The following is an 18,247-nucleotide window of genomic DNA, read 5'->3' on the forward strand; positions in this document are numbered from 1 at the left end:
TCCTGAAACCTCAAAATCTTAAAAATCATCTCTTAGCGTCTATACCATTGCTACGTACCACCGGAAAATCAAAGTCTGAAATTTCCCCTGGTTTCTACCTCTTCTCTCTGGGTGTTACAGACACAAACTTCACATAATTTGCAGTTGCTTGGGTTAAATTTTGACTGCTGAGCCAGAAAAACAAATAATTCCAGCCCGTGTGGCCAAAGACATAGCGCCCGAATGAAGAGAACACAGCCCGGCATCAGCTTACAGCCACTCCCTATTCTTCTGAAATGTCAACCTGCCAGGGCCCCCAAAATAGACTTGTTGTTGTATCTTATTTTAAAAATTAGAGACCTTTTCATTTAAACTCTGAGCCAGCGGCCAACAAATTTCTATCACTGACAATCCAAAACATGAATAGAACTAAAAACCTCACCTCACCAAAAACACACTACTTCGGGTTTCTTAAAGCCTTCCATGGGGGGAAAAAAGATTATAAATGGCTAAAGACCCCTCATCGGGGAGAATGCCCACGGGGTTGAGGTTACTCTCTTTCCTAAGCAACCTCTTGTTGTGTCTGTTTGTTTCTCTACACACCCCACCCCCACCCTCTTAACACCTACCACACTTAACCCGATTTTCAAAAATTGGAAAAAACAGCAAAAACAAACCACAAAAACAAATCAGGCTCCTTCTTACCTCTGCAGCCTGGGGGCAAGCATGGAGGTGGGTCCTCGGTCCACACCTGGTAACAGGTGGTGGCATCAAAGTGCGAATCGAAACTGACCTTTAACGGCTGCACCACGTTGGGCCTCTGGTTCGGCTTCAGCCTCAACCCCCAAGAAGTTTTATTCACGTCATTTATTTCCACTGAGCAACAGCGGTTTCTGTCTGCTCTCTCTGGACATGGTTACCCACATATGGGACAGGCTGCTGTGCGAGCAATCTGCTCGGAACAGCTGCTTCACCCAGATAAGCAGACACAACGTGTGCCCTGTGACGGCGGCTCAGCGCACTCGGGCGGACATCCTGCATCCCATGCCCTGCGCTGCACGGGGGGCCTGCGCTCCCAGACTGCTGCCCGAGAGCAAGAGGCAATGGAGCTGGAAGTCGGCTCCGCGGGCAGGAAAGGGAGGGCGTTCTCTCCGCGCCCCTCCCCCACCCCTCCCCAATGACCTAATGCCACCATTTTGGACGTGGGGTCACGCGCACAGAACGACACTTACAGCTGTTTCACGAAACCACCCTGACTCTATTTGCTCAGGACACGGACCAGGACGACAGGGGAAGAAAAGTGCTCCGGGCTTGTAAGCAAAACATGTTTTTGCAGCACTGCTTTTTCACAGTTCTAGAGAAAAGGACTGAGCCACACGGATAAAAACATCTGCTAAATTCCTTTATCGCTGCAAAGCACCTGCACGCTAGACAATTTTCTCGGTGAACAAAACTCCCACTGCCCTGGTGTGACAGGCTTAATCAAACAAGCCAGGAGTCTGCAATACAGGAAGCAAAATCTGTCCAACCCCGTGCTGACGTGCCTGTCCTGACGGCGGGCGGGGCGGGGGGGGGGGGGGTGGTGGTGGTGGTGGTTGCTGTGAACCTGGCAACGTACCCAATGAATGAAAGACGCTTCTAAAACCACAGAGACGCCCACTTTTTGCCAGCACGTCTCAGACACTCTTCAGGGAATCTGTTCCACAAGCTGGGACTTTTGTATTCTGCTCTGCTTACCTGTTGCCGGCTCAGGTCCGTCAGCAGGCAGATTCATCTTCTCCAGCTCCCCGCTTTCAGCCGAACACCCTGCGAGGTTGCCAGGGGCTTCTTCACGAACACTGCCCGTTTGTGGGGTCTGCCCAGGCACAAAGGCGATCCCGTTCCCTGCAGAAGCACTCACTGGCCGCTCGGTCACCGGGCCTGACTCTGGAGGACTGGACAGTGACATGTGACTGGTCCCCCGCCCAGTGAGGAGTGCTCCCGAGGCCTTGACTTGATCTAGGACGGCCTCCACAATGCGACTCGCGGCCTCCTCGATGGAGTCGGCACTCTCGGGCAGATGCGCAGCACAGGGCAGAGGGGGAGCGCTCCTTTCCCCGGCTGGGGCCTGGTCACCAGTGCGTGGGAGCCCGGCCTCCGGGGGGACCTCTGTGGCAACAGGCTGCCGTAGGATGTGATGTGCCTGGGTGTCCACCTGTGCCTTCCCGGAGCTGCCCAAGCTGCTGCCGTGGTCCGCTTCCTTCCAACCGAGAGGGAGCAACTCTGGAGTCGCAGCGCCCTGTGGGTCAGTCACTCCTCTGTCTGGTAAAGCTCCTGGCGACCCCAGGATCATATTCTCCTCCTGGCTCAACGAGGCTTTTGGAAGCGGGAGGTCTTGTGTGTTGTGTGATGCGGCCTGTCTCCCGGCCCCAACGGTGCCTGGTAAAGCGTTAGCCACGGCGACATCCAAGGCCACCTTTCCGTTCACCTCATAAGCAGGGTTTATTCCCTGGGAGTTAAGGTTTTGCACTCCAGCATCCAGAGCAAAAGCTCGACTGCAAGGCTGAGCCTCAGCCCCATCTGGTAAGAGCCCTGGCGAGGGAGCCGAGCTGCCCTGCTCTGCACCCAGGGCTTCCTGGCGTGGGGCTGCAGCCAGCCCGGCTCCCGGCGGCACCAGGCTCTGTGCAGCCCCACCTTCAGTCGGTGGCGAGACTGGTGGGGCCACTTCCTTGTTTTGCTGAGTTTCTGCATCAAGGCAGGCCGAGGGCGTGTCCAGCGTGTTGCCGTGCTCCAGGGCTCTGTCCTCAGCACAGCCAGCGGAGCCGGGCTCTCCACGGAGTCCCTGCGCCTCCTGTCCGGGAGGTGGGGTTCTCCACTCTTCCTGAAACGTTCCCAAGGAAAGCGTGTCTTCCTTAACAGGGGAACAAGTCACTGCTTTATCCCTGCCACCCTGTCCCTGAGCTTCAGAGCTTTCTGGAAGCACCAGATTTTTCCCTTCTTCAGTCAAAATGGAACTGGAGGCCACGGTGGCCTTCCCCGCAGGCAGCAGAGAAGAGTCCGCGCCGCCCTCGAGATTCGGAACTTCGGGGGCTGCTGAGAGGCAGGGTCCCCCTTGTTCCTCGCCAAGTGCCGTGGGACTGGTATTCCCCATGCTGGGCTGAAGCTGGAGAGCGGCGGAGGGCACGGGCAGGCCTGCGGCGCCGTCTTCTAGGGGCTCATTCGCACCTCCGCCCGGGCCATCTCTACCGTCTGGAGCCGTGTGCAGTCCAGGAGCTGCTGTTCCCTTTTCTTTCTGGGAGGGGACAAGAGAAAGCGCGTCATCTTTGGTTACTGATTCACTGCCTGAACCGCCTGCCAGAGAAAAAGCCCTGTCTGATGTCACTGCCTGGTCCGGCACCAGCTCCTTCTCGGCTCCGAGGGCAGCAGCGTGCGGACGCACCCCGAGCATATCTGTTGAGTTGGTTTCTAATTTCAAATCTCCTCCTTGGCCCTTCGTATCCGAAACTTCAAGACAACAAAATGCCACATGTTCCTGGGTATCTCGCACAGGGCCAGGGGCGGCCGGGCTAGCCCGTGGACCTTCACAGCAGGCGGCAGGGGGTGGATGCTGCGTGGGGGGCAGTCCTGGGGGGCTGCTTTCAGGCTGGGTAACTATGTCATCACAGCGTTCCGCGGCCAACACACCACCAGAAGTCACCATGTCCTGCTGCCGCGTGGAGACAGCACACGGCTTGCCACCTCCAGTGGGGGGACAGAGGGGTGATTCGCCGTTTGGGCTTTGGATGGGAGGTGAATCCGTTCCTGGCTCCTGGTTTGCCGTGTCTTTTTGGGGCCCAGGAAAGGTTAGGCCAGAGGGCGATGCTGGCACACTTGTGCCTGCCAAGGGAGCACAGGGCTCAAACCCATCGGCAGGCGTGTCTTCTGCTGCAGCTGCAAGTACTGGGGGGCTCGGATTTAGTGGAACCCCAGCGCCCCCCTCACAACCTCGCGAAGTTTCAGTCTCTGCAGTTCTGACGGTGGAGGCTTCTCCGTTACTGCCTGCAGGTGAACACTCGACAGGTCTGGAAGCCTCCAGGGAAGCAGTGGCAGGGATGCCGTGAGGAGCGCCGGCTTCACCTGCAGGCTTCCTCGGGCCTCTTCCATCACAGGCTCCAGCCGTGCTGACACCAGAGCTGGCAACCTCTTCGCCCGTGCTCCCCCCAGCTTCGAGCACGTTCTTCTGGGTGGGGGTGTCTGTGTTCCCGAGATCACATTTTGGGTCCCCAGCAGTCGCTGGGACGCTGACTGCAAGCTCCCCTCCAGACAGATGCCGAATGGCAGCGGTGCCCGGCTGCATGGCCACGTCTCCCTGCGGGACGTGGTCTCCGGCGCCTGGAGACTCCTGGTCCGCGGCCAGTGCGGCAGATTCTGTTCCAGTTTCTCCATTTCTGAGTCCACAGCAGGGGACGCCCCCTGCGCCCTTTCCTCCACAATCGGGCACACTCTGCAGGCAGTGGCTGGGGCCAGATGCGGCTCCGCAGTCCGCAGCGCGTGCTGCCTCCACCTCTTCCCCTTTTCTCTCCACGCCTGCAGTTCTCCTCCCGCAGGAACAGTCTGTGTGCTCCTCCTTAGCCACACCTGACAAATCGCAGGAACTTGCAATCCCCCCGGCAGTGCTCCCTGGGCAGCACGGAGAGCTTGCGGTGTCTTCGGGAAGAGGGCGCTGCTGGCCGTCCCTGGGGGCTGATGCACAGCAGAGACACTGGCTGTCTGTATCCTGAGCAGCGGGCACACCTGAAGGATCCTGTGCTGTCACCATTAAGGGCATGGGATTGTCCATCTGCTTAAGGTTTGTTTTCTAGGAGGAAATGAAAGATACTTTTAAGAACGGTCCCTGGGAAGAGGGCACTGACACCTATACGCAAAACTCCTGCCGGAGACCGCTCATTGCCTTTCCAGCCCTATGATCACATGGTAAGCTGATCTAAATAGATACAAACACATTTTCTCTTGTAGCTGCATATCCACTGGAAAGATAAAAATGGCCAAGAATATACAAGATGAGTATTTCCTAAATTTTATGAACTCATTCTGGAAAGGTTGATGGGAGAGGGGCGCCTGGATGGCTCAGTCCAAAAAGCGTCTGACTCTTGATTTCGACTCAGGTCACGATCTCACGGTTTTTGACATCAGGCCCCATGACCACGTTCAGTGTGGAGCCTTAAAATTCTGTCTCCACCTCTCTCTGCCCCTCGCCACTCTCAAAATAAACTTAAAAAAAATTTTAAGTAGATAGGGGATATTCTTTTACTTTAAAAAAAAAAAAAAAAAGCAGTTCCTCTGTTATCTAGTACCAAACATTAAACAAGAACATATCAAACTAATAATAACCAATTCTTTAAAAAACTTTTTTCCATGTTTATTTTTGAGAGCGTGCACGCACGCTCATGCACAGGGTGAGGGGTAAAGAGAAGGGGACAGAGGATCTGAAGCAGGCTCTGTGCAGACAGCCCAATGCGGGGCTCAAACTCATGAACCATGAGATCGTGACCTGAGCTGAAGTCGAATGTTCAACTGACTGAACCACCCAGGTTCCCCATAATACCAAATTCTTGATTATTCTTAGAAAGTACGGTGGCTTGATGATATTGTAGGTCATCTCAAAATTACATTTTGCAACTTTGCAGTATTTTAAAAAACACAAACAAATATAACCAACTATACAGGAATGGTTAAAAAAAAAAAATCACAGTCGTTCAACCTGATGACAGATGCCAAGCTGTTACATACATGTGAACTATGAAGACCACAGTGAAATCTGAAATACAGATTTACAATACAATGTTGGAAAAAATAAAGCCTAGAGTTAATTTAAGGTTATAAGCATGCAAAATTCAAATGTACTTTTAGACAAGGCTTAGGAAAAATGGAGAAAAACACAGCTCATCTTTGGGGTTGGTTTGTCTTTTATACCAAGGTTTCAGGAATTCTTACAATACTACTATTTGTTCAACACATAGAAACTATTTGTAAGACATCTGGCTTCGCTCTTCCCCACTGTCTGACCTACTGCAATGGTCTCACACAGATCTACTGTGCCCTCTCTGGTTCATTTACTCTCTCAGTAAGCACTTAACAGTTCTCCTACATCACACTAGTCCTGTCTATTAACCGGGCCTATTGTAGAAATTTCCATGTGCAAGTGTAATATGTGGTATGCTCACTAAAGTCTTTCTAGTAAGAGAGTACCGCCCTCCCCGCCACCCCCCCAGCAAAAAGTGGATTTTCAGTAAAAGCTTTTGTGCTATGCTGCTTAGAGTGTTCAAATTAATTTGCTTCCACTGTTGCTGAGAATGTAACCGTCCCCTAAAAATTATGAAAGCAAGTCATTACATTTAATAAAGGGTGAACGTTCCAGAAACAAGTGGTGTTTCGCAAACAACTTTAAAAGCTCCTAACAGCATGTATCCTCTCCGAGTTTTCATTTCTCATAGTTTCCCGTCAAGCATTCCCATACGAGACAGTAACTTTGGCACCTGCAAGCTGAGATTTTCAAGTGGACCGTCATTCACCCAGTAAGAAGAGCTCTAAAGGAAAATCGGACTCAGCAGTCCATTCAGAGCAAAACAAAATGATGCCTGTTCTGGGCGTGCACGATTCAGAAAGGGGAAGGCAGGCCCATCACACAGCCCTGCTGTGGGGTGTCTTGGCCTGCTGACCTCAAAAATAATGCCTGCTCCCAAAGAGGCCTCCGGTACTGAGTTGACCCTAGACGACCTTAAATGAAATTACTGTCAAGCTTTCTCCAAATCAAATCAGCTCTGAAATAAACTGGGTGGAAAAATTATGTAAACTTAGCCTTCAGATGTTATGGCCAAGAGACATGTACCCATATGACGTTTATATTATGCATAATAAATGCTACCAGGGAGTCTGTAATGTTTTTACGTCTGGCAACAACTTTATCTTGAAGGCTTGAGTGGATTATAAAATCTTTATTTTTTTAGTGATCTTTTTACCATCCAACTATCAATTTAAATATAGTAACATTATCATCGCTCACTGGACTAGTTGTGAGGCTTTATTTCTGAGTATAGCAACCAACTCAGGAACTGTTTTGCTCAGTTTTATAAAGCTAAACTGACAAATTTATAAACAGACGAATTTCCCTTGAAGCTAGGAAAACGGAGTTCTAGTTGTTGCGTATGTTTCTGCATCTGCAGTGTGTACGTGTATCTTTCATTATTTCAAAAACATGGCAAGAAAAAAAAGAAAGAAAGAAAACTGCCCGCGGCCTCCTGCTGCCGCCCCCTATCTGTAAGTGGTAACATCCAACACCACTAAAACTGCCCTAAGGGGTTTCACAATCTGTGAGGAGAGCATTTTTAGGCTCCAATTATAGCAAGGTTCACTAGGGGAAAGAGTAAGGGCACAAAAGCCTGAAAATGGACATTTTCTTCCTTACCATTAGCTGCTGTTGGATGTTCCTAAGTTTAAATATGTGTCCAGTGCAACGGTCTCCAGGAAATGGGGGTTCATGATGCGCTTCGGACTCAGAGGTTAACGTATAGACGTCCAGCTCTCGATGGTGCCTCACAGAACAGTCTCCGTAAGGTATCTCATAGGATAGACGGCTCCAGGAGTCTGGTTCTCCGGCGTTCTCCCTGGAAGCAGGCAACTGCTGGTTAACACACGTACATTCTGCTCCCAGCGGCTCAGCGCCAGCCCTCTGCTCTTACCCGGCTGCTCTGGGGGACCTGCAGCAGAAGTCTGGTTTGGGCACTTCCCCAGGGATTCAGGCATGGCCCTAACTAACTGCTCCATCCTCCTCAGAAGAGGTCACAAATGGATTAAATGAGAACTGCAGGATTCCTCCTAAACAATGATGTTTTGATCAAGATAAAGAGAGGTCTGGGAGCTTAAAATAGTTAATATTATGCTAACAATCAACTTAATGAGGAAATGTGAGGAGGATGGTCTTAGCCTGGTTTTCACTAGAAGCAAGGCTTATTATGCATTTCTCTCAAATTGGGTTACACCACACGTTAACTGCAGCGACTATACTGGGAAGTGAAGAAGTAGTCAGTACGACCCACGCAAGGGCACTCCAACTTTTGTTGACAACCTCAAAGTCAACCGTATAGACCACGACTGGATGCCATATACGCTATTCTTGTCAATACAATTAGGAAACCACTTGGTTCTAAGAACTCCAAGTTCAAATTTTTTTCATTTGGAAAACAAACAACCTTGCTCAACTAGTATCGTAATAAATGAAATAAGGCCGACAAAGGCACAGGTGTGTAAAAAAAAGCATTTCTGGGAAAGGCCTCAAAACATAAATTCTCTTTATGAACCAGGAGATTGGTAAAGTACCCCACAGATTCTGGAAGGAGGAGGAAGGCTACGTTTGAGATCGTTCTGTTTTAAAATGGAAGAATTAAGAATGAAGCATGAAGAAGAAACAGACATGCCACCCACGGACAAATGGGAGGGATGACACACGACTCCCTCTCTGCAGTGTTTTATTTACTAAATCACACCTGTCTGTCATTAACAACTCACCAGATAATAACTGGAATTTGAAACTAACAATACGTTATATAAGAAAGCCCACAAGTGAATAATTGTATGCTGGCTGAGTAACAATGAAGACTGTTCCAAAAGAAAACCACTGTAATGTCCATACTCATGAATGACACCCCAGCAGTTGCTTAAAATGAACTTGGCATACACTCGGCTAAATCCTTATGTGCTTACCAGGTCGCTCTACTCTGAGTGAAGTGACCTCAAAAAGAAAAGTACAGGGCGCCTGGGTGGCGCAGTCGGTTAAGCGTCCCACTTCAGCCAGGTCACGATCTCGCAGTCCGTGAGTTCGAGCCCCGCGTCAGGCTCTGGGCTGATGGCTCAGAGCCTGGAGCCTGTTTCCGATTCTGTGTCTCCCTCTCTCTCTGCCCCTCCCCCGTTCATGCTCTGTCTCTCTCTGTCCCAAAAAAATAAATAAAAAATGTTGAGAAAAAAAAAAAAAGAAAAGAAAAGTACAGTTGACTCTTCTTGGGCAACGGGGGTTTGAACTGCACGGGTCCATTTACACACAGGTTTTTCTCCCCAGAAATACAGTACGGTTCTATAAACGTATTTTCTCTTCCTTATGACTTTCTCGGTAACATCTTCTTTTCTCTGGGCTCCTTTACTAGAAGATTACAGTGCGTAATGCATGTAGCATACAAAGTTTACATTAACTGGCTGTTTATGTTATTGATAAGGCTTCCAAGCAACAGTAGGCTATTAGGTTTTTGGGGAGTCTATACTTACATTCGATTTTTGATTGCACAGAGGGTTCGCCCCCTGCGCCAACAATGGACTGTTCAAGGGTCAATTCCACTTATAAGATAGTCACTTAAAGGTTCAACTGAATGACTCGACTAAGTGACCAATCAGCTATACCAAATAAAGGGGCGTGACTTCTCTGTAAACGGAGTTTTGAAGCTCAATTTGGGTTGCCATTGTCGCTAACTCTGGTTAACTGTCTGACAGAATCGGTAGCATAGCTGATTACTCAGATTACCTCCTACAGCCATACTCCACTAAGAAAAGACCTCTGAAAACAAAACCTGATTTACAGACCCCATCCCAGCATGAACCAAGTATAATCCACTAAGAAGAGAGGACTGTTTGCCGAGGAAGGGGCAATTAAAAAGTGATGCACTCCATTCCCAGCAAAATGGAATTCTCCACCAACCTTGCCACTATTAACTCTCGAACTGCTTCCTTTCTACTGTCTAAACCTTGAGAAACTGCCATCTGTAACCACAGACGATCTACCTTCTACCATTCCCAGGCTCTCTTTCCAGAGGAAGGTGCTTCCGTTGCCACAGTCCCCTCCAGGTGCCAATAACCCTTCCATCTCCTGACTCACTGTCCCTGTGAATTTATGTTGCTTCCTAGTATGTCTAGATACCAAAGACCAGTCAATGCAATTATTCTCCCACTGACTTCTGGAAACACCTGGTGCTGACACCCTTCCAAACCCATCGTGCCTGCAGGTCTGGGTCAAGCCCACCATTCAGCAAGTATCTGTGTGCCAGGAAGCATTCCAGGTGCTGGTGATACAAACCAAAATCCTTACCCTGCTGGAACTTCTATACTTAGCAAAGGAGACAAGAACAGCCAGATTAAATAAAACAACTGGTATTCTGGAAGACAGCAAGTGCTATGGAGAGAAACAAAGCAGTGTGGTGGGACAGGAACACCTCACTGAGGCGGCATTTTAAGCCAATACATTCTGTGCTCTGTGTTCAGCATCATACAAAATTTTTACTGAACCCACTAATAAAATGTGGCAAAACTCCAGGCATAAGAACGTTTACTGCAACTTTAGGTATAATAGTATTAAAAACTGGACAACCCCTGGTCAGTAATGAGAGGGCTATTTGATTCTGGACTATTACGTAGCCATCACAAATAACTGAAATAATAGTTCAGCAACACTGAAATCTACAACATTCAGTGAAATAAGCAAAATAAAAAGCATAAAACTGTAAGTCTAGGCAGTAAAATGCACAAATGAAAATAGTGTCACAGTGGCTGGGTTTTAGGTTTTCTTCCCCAAGATTTTAATTCATGTTTTTAACAAATTTTTTCAAATCCCCTATTGAGCAAGGACTTGTTGCTGGTCTGTTAATGCTCTTACTCACTTGTGTGTTAGTGAAACTTTCTATAATTTCGTCAAAGGCCCAGCCTTAACCTTGTCTACTTCACTCTTGGGTGACCTTTCTGCCCGTCTTAGAAGCTTGAGACCACCTAAAGGGAGCTAAAACCGTCTTCATCCACTAACAGATGGCTCTGCCCACCACCCCCCAGCGTCAAAGACGCCCCTTCCCAACACTGTGTTTGCTCTGTTCCGCCTGCCCTCCCTCGGTACCTGACGGGGTAATGCTCCCCTGGCTGCCTGCTGTTTTCCACCCACTTCTGGACCAGCTCCTTCCCGCCTGCCTACCAGTGCGGTTAAACCACCAGCAGGAGACAGAGGGGCGGTGGCAGCAGAAGGGATTCCTGGGGCCCTGCTGGGTCAAGAAGCAGCAGCATAAATCTGCACTCCGCCCTGGAGACCAGATCTCACGGAGGAATCTGGCGCCTGGGGGGCATCTGACAGCGGAGACATTTTCTGGTGGTCACACCTTGGGTGGGTGGGTGGGTGGGGGGAGGTTCTGCAATGCACAGGACAGCTCCCCACGAGGGATGACCAGGCCCAGACTGGCAGTCGTGCTGACTTTGAGAAACACTGCTGTCAACTCACTGACCCACTTTGTCCACACCCCCCCTCCCCGCCTCGGCACCAGTCACCCAAACATTTCAAGGCTCTGCAATTTGGCTCCCCCTCACTCCACTGGCCACTAAAACCTCACGGTCACGGGTGTCCACTGATAAGAAAATAACAAATCCGGTGGCTTTTCTCTGTCCCCGTCACCCTCAAGTTTTGCAGACTTTTAAAATAGCGACTGGATTCTTCTGAACTTTATTCTCTCTGGACGTTCATAAAGAACCATCCTATTTTCCTCCGGTTTTCTCTGGCTCTCTCTCCTCCTCCTCACATGGTGGATGTGAGCACAGCACACATCAGCTTCCTACCCTCTCCCACTTCCTTTCCTCCTTTCCCACAGCCCCACCCCACCTCCCAAATCTCTCTCCAGCTGCAAAGTCCGCGTTCCTGTCCCACACTTCCACCGACTTCCATGTCTTCGCCAGAATGTGCGGTGGGCATTCTCCGATGTCAAAACTCAGTTTCATGTTCCCCCATCCCCCAAGGCGGCAGCAACCCGACTGATTTCCATGAATGAACAGTGGTCATCCCTAGTAACACCACTTACCTTCTTCAGAACATCCTGCTGGTTCTGGCTTTCCCATTCGGCGCCTTACTTCACTTCCTACGGGCCCCGAGTCACCTGGACTCTTGCAGTCACTCTTGCTACAGGCCAGCTGCCCTACACCCGCCACCGCTCCCCAAATCTACCCAACAGAATCATCTTAAGGCAACAGTGAGGTCTTCTCCTGCCCCAAAGTTTTGCTGTGCCTTCCCATTATCGCCTGTCTGCTGGGAGGGAAGCAGGCACGGTGTATGCCCCCATCGCCTAGGCTTTCCCTTCTCCTCTTAAGCATTCTACGGAGCAGCACCCCACATGCACCGTGTGGATACAAAGCAGAAAGCCACCCAACTTCACGAACCAAGGCTGCTCAGCTATGAACGCCAGAATGACAACTGACTCGTTCCACTCTGCGACACAAGCTTCGCTGGCATGACAGCTGCAACGTGTCCATGTTAAGGCACTGGCTTGGTAACACACGTAAATCTGGCCTAACATTCTGGGGCTATGTTACAGAAAATCCACGCTCTTCCAACAACAGGATCACAAAACAAGACAGCCACGTACGCAGAAGAGTGATGAGGGATCCGGGACGGATGAGGCGTCACAAACAGACTCCCCCGCACTGAAGGGGGGTATTTAGCTCACCACGTGCCGCCTCCCTAACACTTGAACGCAGCCGGCCCCCTCCTCCTCCTAACTGCTCTAATGTCGGTCACACCCGCGTTCAGTGTCTACATCATTACACATCGAGAAGTGCCGATAATGGCTGCTTCACGTAACGACCTAAGAGAACTCTCCCTTTCTGGCACAACTTATTATTTTCTCTTGAATTAAGTTACCTTCTTTTTTCTAAGTACTCCCAGCTAGAACTTTGTTTTTATGGTCTTGCTTCACAATGGAATTCTCAAAGACCGTTCAAGGAAACATTTGCTCAACACCCACTAAGCAGCAGACATCCCACTGGATGCCAGGGCCACCAGATAAATATGGCAGCTCTTCTCCAGGACACGTGCAAACACACGGACGACGGTCAACCATGGAGCGCTCCTACACAGCCACAGTCTGGCTCACTGGAGGTATGGTCCCTTTCACGGAAGCGAGAAAGCAAGAAAGAACTAGGAGTTTTACACTTGCAAGTGTGGCATCTCATGCACTAAACATGCCATGTTTCATCAAAATTACAATGCTACTTCTTGTAAAGGTGTCGTTACTTTATGCATCACTAGGAAGGAAAAAACTTGAGTGAATTATGACATGACATCGTAGCAGTGTTGATCAGAATGTATCCGATTTCACAGCCAGAACAATGTACATCTTAAAAGAGATTATTAACAGGGGCGCCTGGGGCTCAGTCAGTTGAGCGTCTGACTTCAGCTCAGGTCATGATCTCACAGCCCGTGAGTTCGAGCCCCGCATCGGGCTCTGTGCTGACAGCTCAGAGCCTGGAGCCTGCTTCAGATTCTGTGTCTCCCTCTCTCTGCCCCTCCCCATCTCTCAAAAATAAATAAATGTTAAAAGTTAAAAAAAGAGAGAGAGAGAGATTAATACAGGGTATAAATATAGCCAAACACCCTTTTGCATATGGCAGTGGTAGCGAAATGGTCAAGTGACCTGTTCAAACCTCATCGGTTTCCACAGCATGCTCTGATGAATGATAACATCCGCCTGTCACCCGTGTCCCTGAAGCAAATGGGCAGCAGGTGCATGTGAAGACAGCAGCTCCGAGGCCAAGGACTGAGCTGCAAGGCGCCTCAGCAGATTGTGGCTGTGGCTTGGTATACTTCAACAAAAATAGCTAACACACAGTGTTCAAACTTTTAAGTAGCTGAAAATCGTCAAATAAAACCATCTGCAGAGAAAGAATTGCTGGCTGGTGATGGGGCCAGCCCAGGGAAGGAAAGTCAAAGCCCTGCTCTCTCTCCATCCACCTTCCCCCTCTCCCCACCTCCCCAGTGAGAACATGGGGCATAGCTAAATGTTCTATAATCCCCAAAGTACAGAATTCCTTTATGTAAAACTACCACATTTCCCATTTCACAGCCATTTTCCTTGTTTAGTCTCCTATGGACTTGGAGATCAGCTGCCCAGCCTTCTCTCTTGATTAGAAGCCCTCTCTGGGTCACAGTTCATAATTACGTTGTCCCTCGGCTTTGTAGTTCTTCCACAGAGGGGACTATGCCTGAGTATCTAAAGTTTACCTTAGAAAAGTAACACAAAGATTTTACTGCAACCAAATCAAGTCTGGCAAGACAGAAAAGCACACCCACAAGTTTACTTGCAATTCTGGTTGTTTCTACTGGGGAATTAACAGGCACCACAGCCTCAGCTGGGATGTTTTGTTGTTGTTGCTTCCAAATGAGCGTTATACAGATGAGAACGTGTCAATGCTGTGGGTGGCAGTCTCTCCCCAGGTCCTTTCTCCTCCCAGGGAGGACACCACCCCTCTGAAGAAAGGGGTACTGTCACTACTAATGGTGCCAATTACGCAGCATGGAGACGCTTCATTCCTACTCCACCAGACAGTATTGAGGTCTCTTAAAAATTTCTTAGACTGTCACATTCAGCCAGACCCCAGAACAGCCTTCAAGACAGAGAGGCCAACACCACGGTGACCTTGAAAGTTTCAATCATCCTCTCATGAGGCAATTTATACAGCTCCCAGCCACTCCCAGGCACCCCGCATTTCACCCTGAGTTTCTAGTACGACCCCTCAGGGCAGTCTCTCACCAGGCACCGAAAGCCCCGGGGCACTGCACCGCCATGCTCTCTTTACTCATCTGTCATCCGACCGAGGACAGGGACCACACTGCTCCTGGCTGGCGGGGCCTTGCTACCCTGCTCACTCTCTTGACACACTGCAGGTACTCAAACAGATGCGCGGATTTCACTCCAGGGCGGGGTACCAATATTCCTCTGTTTTGCTCACGATGCTTACCAACGGTTTGAGATCATGGAGAACTCGCTCTCTGTGAAGGGCGAGATCCCCTAAAGAAGCAACTCCGGTAAAGCCCATGTAGCGGCAGAAATGGCTTAGAAGGTGAACTTGGCAAGGAACTAGCCCCAGCGCATGTCCAAAGTCAGGGGGAGACCACTGCTATGAGGATACTACTGGACAGCTGGCGAAAAGGGAACCTAAAGCCCATACGAGATCGTATTAATGTTCTATTAATGATAAGTGCACTGTGATAAGAATATGATGTGGGCACCTGGGTGGCTCAGTCGGTTGGGCGTCTGACTTCGGCTCAGGTCATGATCTTCTGGTTTTTGGGTTCGAGCACCGTGTCAGTCTCTGTGCTGACAGCTTGGATCCTGGATCCTGCTTCGGATTCTGTGTCTCCTTCTCTCTCTGCCCCTCCCCCCACTCACGCTATGTCTGTTTCTCAAAAATAAATAAATATAAAAAAATAAAAATAAAAAAAAATATGCTGAAACACTTAGGAATAGTGGGACCGGTCTGCAACTCATTCTCAAGAGTTCAGCAAGATCATATATATACAAGTACACCCACCGATAAAGCAAGCATCACAAATGTGCGTTTAGGTGAAGAGCATACAGGAGCTCATTGTTCCGCTCTTGCCATCTTTTCTATGGTTCAAGAGTTTTCAAAATAAGAGGGTGATTTAAAACATTAACCTACAAAAAGGCAGGGGCAGCAATTCTTAGTTAAGGCAGGGAGGAAATGAATATTATTTGGGTATCTACTGAGAAATGGGCAGGTGCATATACTGTTTAATCCTCGTGTGAATCCTTCCACGAAGCGCTACTCCCAGTTCAGAGGAGAGGATGTGGAGACTTAGAAATACCAGCTCGCTCGCGCGAGCCACACCACGTCCGTCAGCAGTTCGATACACCTGGCTTCCAGCGACACACGCTGCCACTTGGAGAAGGGAGAGCCTGGGCGACAGACCTGGCCTCTCTGAGCGAGCGCCACACTCTGGAAGAAGCCCCTAACGGGCCTTCCGCACTGGGGCTGCAGCAGCAAAAGGGGGCAGGAAGCAAACTCTCTAATAGTGCCTGGCACACAGGTGGTGCTCTCCTGACGCAGCACTCCCTACAAAGGCTGGAGGAACGGATGCGAAACCCGGGTGGACAGACCCAGAGCCTGTGCCCTCCCGCGATCTGATGCCGCGCCGCTCTCGTGCAAGGGGTCGCTCTTGACGGGAAGCCCTCGCCAGATGCCACAGCAGGACACACGGAGGGTCACTGGAAGGCAGAGGAGAGACCTGGAGGGGAAGAAGGTCTTCGACAAATCAAAAGAACATCCATTCCGGGCCCAGTGCCGTCCACCACACGGGCATTCCTCCGGTGGTAGAAAGTTCTGCCGAGTTACTCAACAGCACACGCAGCTCGGGTGCCCGGCGAGCAGCATGCAAGGTGCAGGGAACGGTCCGGCCCAGGGGCTCGCCGCCCAGCGATCTTCGAAGCGAGCACATTCCTCTCAGATGAAAGACATGTCAACTCTGACAACCGAGCCTCTCAATCTCCTTTTTAAAAAGGACACACTAAATTGTTCACCACATTTGTCACAAAACTGATACTAACTGGCACCTACCATTCCCTAAGGGGAAAAACTGTTCTGCTTGCCATAACCAATCACCACAAATTCATCTAATTACATTGAATTTAGGTTTCCCTGGAGGCGAGATCACAGGAGCATATGAAAAAGCAGGGCGCTAAGGTCGGACTACAACCCCCCTGGGGCGCCTGGGTGGTTCGGCCAGTTAAGTGTCAGACTTCGGCTCAGGTCACGATCTCACCGTTCGTGAGTTCGAGCCCCGCTTCACGCTCTGGCTGATAGCTCAGCCCCTAGAGTCTGCTTCGGATTCTGTGTCTGCCTCTCTCTCTCTGCCTCTCCCCTACTTGTACTCTGTCTCTCGCTCTGTCTCAAAAATAAATAAACATTAAAAAAAAATTTAGAAACCCCTTTTTATCATTGTCTGGTCCAAGACAGATTATTTAAGCTTCTCGGAGCCAAAGCTTTTCATCTGTTTACAAAAAAGTGACAATAATATCAGCTTTCTTACAGAGTTGTTCTAAGGATCAGAGATACACTTAGTATTACATTAGTTAATAATAGTTTCTATTTCCTTCCACAAAGGAGGGGTACACGCCCTAGTCACTTCCTTTTACAGCTGCGTTTGTTAGCGGTTTAACAACGTACGAAACACTGAACTATGAGTTTTATTTACATCACATCGCCTCATTTATTCTTCCAACTATGCTGTGAAGGAAGCTATCACCCCAATTTGCAGATGAGGAAACCGAAGGTGTGAGAAATTCAATGACCTGCCTCACAGCTAGCGAGTCACAGGGCCAGACCCAGGGCTGGTGTTCTAACTACCACACAAAACCGCCTCTGCTGCCTGTTTCGCACTAGAAAATGCAGACCCGTGAAACACACCTGTTTCGCACTAGAAAATGCATACCCTCTTTGGAGGGTTACGTTTTGGGGGTGTACACGTGTTAGGGGCATGAGATTCATGGCCCACGGCTTCCATGGTCATTTTTCTCTCTACATTCAGACAGGCTACTTGGGTTCTAACTCCAGGGCTCCATGACTTCTGGAACACCTTGATCCTCCAACAGCCGATGTTCTGCATTTTCTAGTCTCACATTACTGCACTGCTTCCAGGATCTTAAAAAAATAATTTTTAATATCTTACCATGTTGCTAATTACATTTGCAAAAGTATCTAACATACCAACATTCACAGAATAAGTAACAATTAAAGTTAAGTCAAAGTTTTCTTCTAATTAAAAAAATTTTTTTAACGTTTATTCAATTTTGAGAGACAGAGAGAAAGGGTGTGAGCAGGGGGAGGGGCAGAGAGCAAGGAAGACACAGAATCCGAAGCAGGCTCCAGGCTCTGAACTGTCAGCCCAGAGCACAACATGGGGCTCGAACCCACAAACCGTGTAATCATGACCTGAGCCAAAGTTGGACGCTTAACCAACCGAGCCACCCAGGCGCCCCCAAAGTTACGTCAAATTTCTACTAGACGGACATCTAAATATTTACTGATGTGGTCAAACTTAGTTGTTGATACCCCTTATTTAATCATATTTAAGGCACCAACCTGATTCAAATAACTCTCAGGAATTAATTTTCAGGTGTAATGTGAAGTCTAATTTTCCCACTAAGGCAAAGTTCTTAATCTCAACTGCATCTTACAGTTACCTGGAGGAGCTTTTTTAAAATCCTGATTTCCAGATCACGCTTAACACCAATTAAACAGAAATCTCTAGAGGTGGCCCTCAGGCGTCAGTATTTTTTAAAGCTCTCCAGGAGATTCTAATGTATAATTAGAATCCTGATGTACAGCCAAAGCTGCAAAATACCACATTAAAGTAACCTACAGATGCAAGTTCATTTTAAAAAGAGTAAGTTAAGGCTGGCAAGACTGAGATAAACACTGAAGCTGTAAGTATTGTATCCTTTGACTT

General features: G+C 49.1%; 1 protein-coding gene across 22 annotated transcripts in view; it reads right to left on the reverse strand.

The window, feature by feature from the left end:
* Positions 1-18,247, reverse strand: part of AKAP13 (A-kinase anchoring protein 13) — a 335,560-nt gene that overhangs the window by 153,998 nt on the left and 163,315 nt on the right. For all 22 annotated transcript variants that reach the window (XM_043554751.1, XM_043554750.1, XM_043554737.1 and 19 more), the window contains exons 6-7: positions 7,403-7,601; positions 1,717-4,795 (exon numbers count right to left, since the gene is read on the reverse strand). In XM_043554751.1, the coding sequence (XP_043410686.1) occupies positions 1,717-4,795; positions 7,403-7,601 (3,278 nt within the window). The remainder of the gene's footprint in view (positions 1-1,716; positions 4,796-7,402; positions 7,602-18,247) is intronic.

The sequence above is a fragment of the Prionailurus bengalensis genome, chromosome B3 (assembly GCF_016509475.1).
Source record: "Prionailurus bengalensis isolate Pbe53 chromosome B3, Fcat_Pben_1.1_paternal_pri, whole genome shotgun sequence".
NCBI classification, from domain to species: domain Eukaryota; kingdom Metazoa; phylum Chordata; class Mammalia; order Carnivora; family Felidae; genus Prionailurus; species Prionailurus bengalensis.